At 28.4% G+C, this 3,408-nt stretch overlaps 1 protein-coding gene across 1 annotated transcript; it reads left to right on the forward strand.

Moving 5' to 3' along the window:
• Window positions 1-1,278: 1,278 nt before the first annotated feature.
• Window positions 1,279-3,387, forward strand: LOC111042172 (the record flags this gene model as incomplete). The annotated part of the gene is made up of 4 exons (XM_022326692.1): window positions 1,279-1,282; window positions 1,676-1,765; window positions 2,711-2,803; window positions 2,908-3,387. Coding segments are annotated over exons 1-4 (667 nt in total), but the record flags the coding sequence as incomplete, so codon positions are not given.
• Between the last annotated feature and the right edge of the window lie 21 nt (window positions 3,388-3,408).

The raw sequence follows: 3,408 nt of genomic DNA on the forward strand, positions 1-3,408 counted from the left end.
ACGATACCACATTTATTAAAACCAGCTTTAATATTATTAACACTGTTTTCATTGAGTTTTTGTACAAGTCGTTTCAATAACATAGGAAAACGATCCTTAGGAATAGATATTTCATGAGCACCATCAGTTTTTTTCCAATTTTCTAAAATACTTCTCCAGTGCATTTTCAGTGGTCTAAAAAAGGCCACATCAAGCGGTTGAGTCAGATGCGTGGAGTTGGTAGGAAGAAATACAAACTTAATATCATATTTTTGGCAAATTTTAATTGATTCAGTGGAAAGATGACTTGACAAATTATCTCCAATTAATATTTTTGTCCCAGAAAGTTTAGATAAATATGGAATAGCAATTGTTTTTATCCAATCGTCAAAACAAAAACTGTCGAACCAACCAGATTTAGTACGATTAAAACGAGTGTGTTTAGGACCACCAATTCTCCATGTATCACTTATATGTTTTGATATATATACAACATATGGAGGTAGGAGTACTCCATCAGCTGCAGCAGCGAACATTACTGAAGTTGAAGCTTTACTGTTGTTCATAACACGTTCAGGGTATTTCGATCCACGCTTTGTAATTACTTTACGTCTACCCGGGTCATCGGTTAAATTGGTTTCATCGTAGTTAACAATATGACTAGGAGGAATACCATCTATAGAGATCTCCAGGTTGTCAAAGTAATTATTTAATATTTCTCTAGTAATAGCTGCCCTGGAACGTTTTATATTTTGACATAATCTGAGAGCAAGTTTTGTTTTGTGCCTAGTCAGAAAACCATTTGCCCAATCCTTTCCAGGCATATTGTTTTTATTGAATTGCCTCACCTTCTTACCTCGTCGATCCAAGTATCCTTTCACCACCATTCTAATATAATACCTATCCAATGGATACCCCCATTCTGCACAAAGAGACAGGCATGATACTATATGATTTTCTTCTTCAATGGAAAGTGCAGTTTGTCCACCTTGTGCCTTCAAGTCCGGATTTTTGACATGGCGGAAAAGTACCGAATAATGTATACCATATACTTCACTAGCTTCTCTGTAGGTCATTTGTCGTGCCTTTATGCACCGAATGGCCGATTCTAAATCATTTGGATTGGGAATCTTATATTTTTTGGCTCTTGGATCTTTTTTTCTAATACGGCCCATGATTGTTTCTATTCACCCGCAAAAAGAGACATTTTACAAAATTTATAATAAAAAAAAAAATAATGAATTTAAAATTATTATACTTACAAGTTTCGACTACTGACAACAAGCTTGAACAATTTTAATGTGTAAGTGGTCGATCAACAAATTATTTCATTATAAACGGTGAGTTTGTATTTTGGGTTTTTTTTTTTGATAAGAAATAGTGCATGTTTGTTATCAATTTTACGTGCATGGAAGGAAATATAAACGGAACGTTTTGAGATTATCGAATTTCGTACTAGTGTGTATTCGATTTAGTGAAGGTTTCATATTGATAACACAAATATTTGATTATAGGGACGAAGAAATAATAACTTTCCTGATTTTGTTTCTATTTACCACACTGTTTCTATTCACCCGGTTTTACGGTATAATTTTTAACATAACACTTTGACGGCGCACCAAAAATATTTTTATTATTATTATTAATATTACAATATATTCTATTAAATATACATAGGTACTTTTGTATTTTATAGCTGATGAACCTCAAGCTTCAGAATTAAATGAATTGATCCAGTCACCAGAGATTCAAATCAATGAAAAAACTGTTGATAATTTGAATACAGGTAAATTAATCAAGTTCATACTGTTAATATCAATATTGTAGTCATAATCAATTTAAATATTTCTAGTAGGAGTTTTAATTGTCTAGTTAGGTATATAGAGTATAGAGTTAAAAGTAAAATAGAATTATCATTTTTATTAGGGTGACTTATGCGCAATTTTTTTCTAAATTAATAATTTAAAATAATATTTTTTGTACTATATATCAATTTAACTCAAATTTTTTAATCATACTTAAATCCTTAATAACATAAACCATATTTTTTTGTACCTGATCTAAAAACAAAGTCATCGGGCGCCAGAGGATTTATGTTCAAATTGTTCTAAATAGATTGTACAAAATAATATTTTTGTTACTTAATACAAATCAAAAGCCTTAGGGCACTGGAGAATGTCTGCGCAAAATTGTCTTAATTAAACCTTTAAAAAAGAATTTCTAACATAATATAAATTTGAAAAAATATATTGGTGATTATTTAAATTGATTTAAAGTCAAACTTAATATTTATACTAATACCAATGATTCAAATATACCTGAACATGATAATAATTATAAAAAAAGAAATTGGTAATTTTCAAACACTAAATACTAACCATATTTTTTTTAAAATTTTATTAAATATGAAATTTTGGTTGGTTATTATTATTATTATTCTTTTCGCTTTGGTCTGGTTTTAAAAGGTAAAATATAGAAAATTGTAAAGTACCTATTATTAAGTTATATGCTGATTGCTGAACAATATTTACCTGTCATATTATATTATTATTATTATTATATATTTAGTGCGCGTTCAAAAGGAGTTAAACCAGATTTTTACCTATAGGAAAAACAATTTTTTCTAAATTAAACCTTTCAAACAGATTTTTTAACTTAATATAAATTTGAATAAAATATATTAGTGGTTATTTTTATTTATTAATTATCATAACTAATTTTTATTTTTAAGGAAAAATTGATTTAAAGTCAAACTCAATATTGTGCACCAATACCAATGATTCAAATATACCTGAAAATGATAATAATTATAAAGAAGAAAATGGTAATTAACAAACACTAAATACTAACTATATTTTTTTTAAATAATATTAAATATGAAATTTTGGTCAATTAATCAACTAACAAATAATGATTTGATTTTTGCAGAACAAAATTTATTGAATCTTACTTTGACTAATCCAACTGATCGTGCACACTTTGATGAAGAAGTAGAGAACAGTGACATTAAAAGAAGCATTATATCATTTGGTCCATGTAAGCCAGTTATTGAATTTCCAAAAAATAATGAGGGCAGAAAATTATCTTCTAATTTCTATTTTGTTTCTGCACGGTCTGGTTCAAAAATACCTCGTTCTTGGTTATGCTATTCTACAGTTTTAGATAAAGCTTATTGTGAATCATGCTGGTTGTTCGCTAATAGAAAAAGTACTTCTTTTAAGTCTGAATGGATAAATGGAATCGATGATTGGAAACATTTATCACAAAGCATTCAACGTCATGAAATATCAATTCAACACTTAGAATCCACAAATATGAGGATCATATGGGTGAAAAATAGAACGATAGATAAGGAATTAGAAATACAATATAGTAAAGAGGCTACATTTTGGAGAAATATTTTGCTACGTTTGATTAAAATAATATTAT

The sequence above is a fragment of the Myzus persicae genome, unplaced genomic scaffold (assembly GCF_001856785.1).
Source record: "Myzus persicae strain clone G006 unplaced genomic scaffold, MPER_G0061.0, whole genome shotgun sequence".
Taxonomy (NCBI): domain Eukaryota; kingdom Metazoa; phylum Arthropoda; class Insecta; order Hemiptera; family Aphididae; genus Myzus; species Myzus persicae.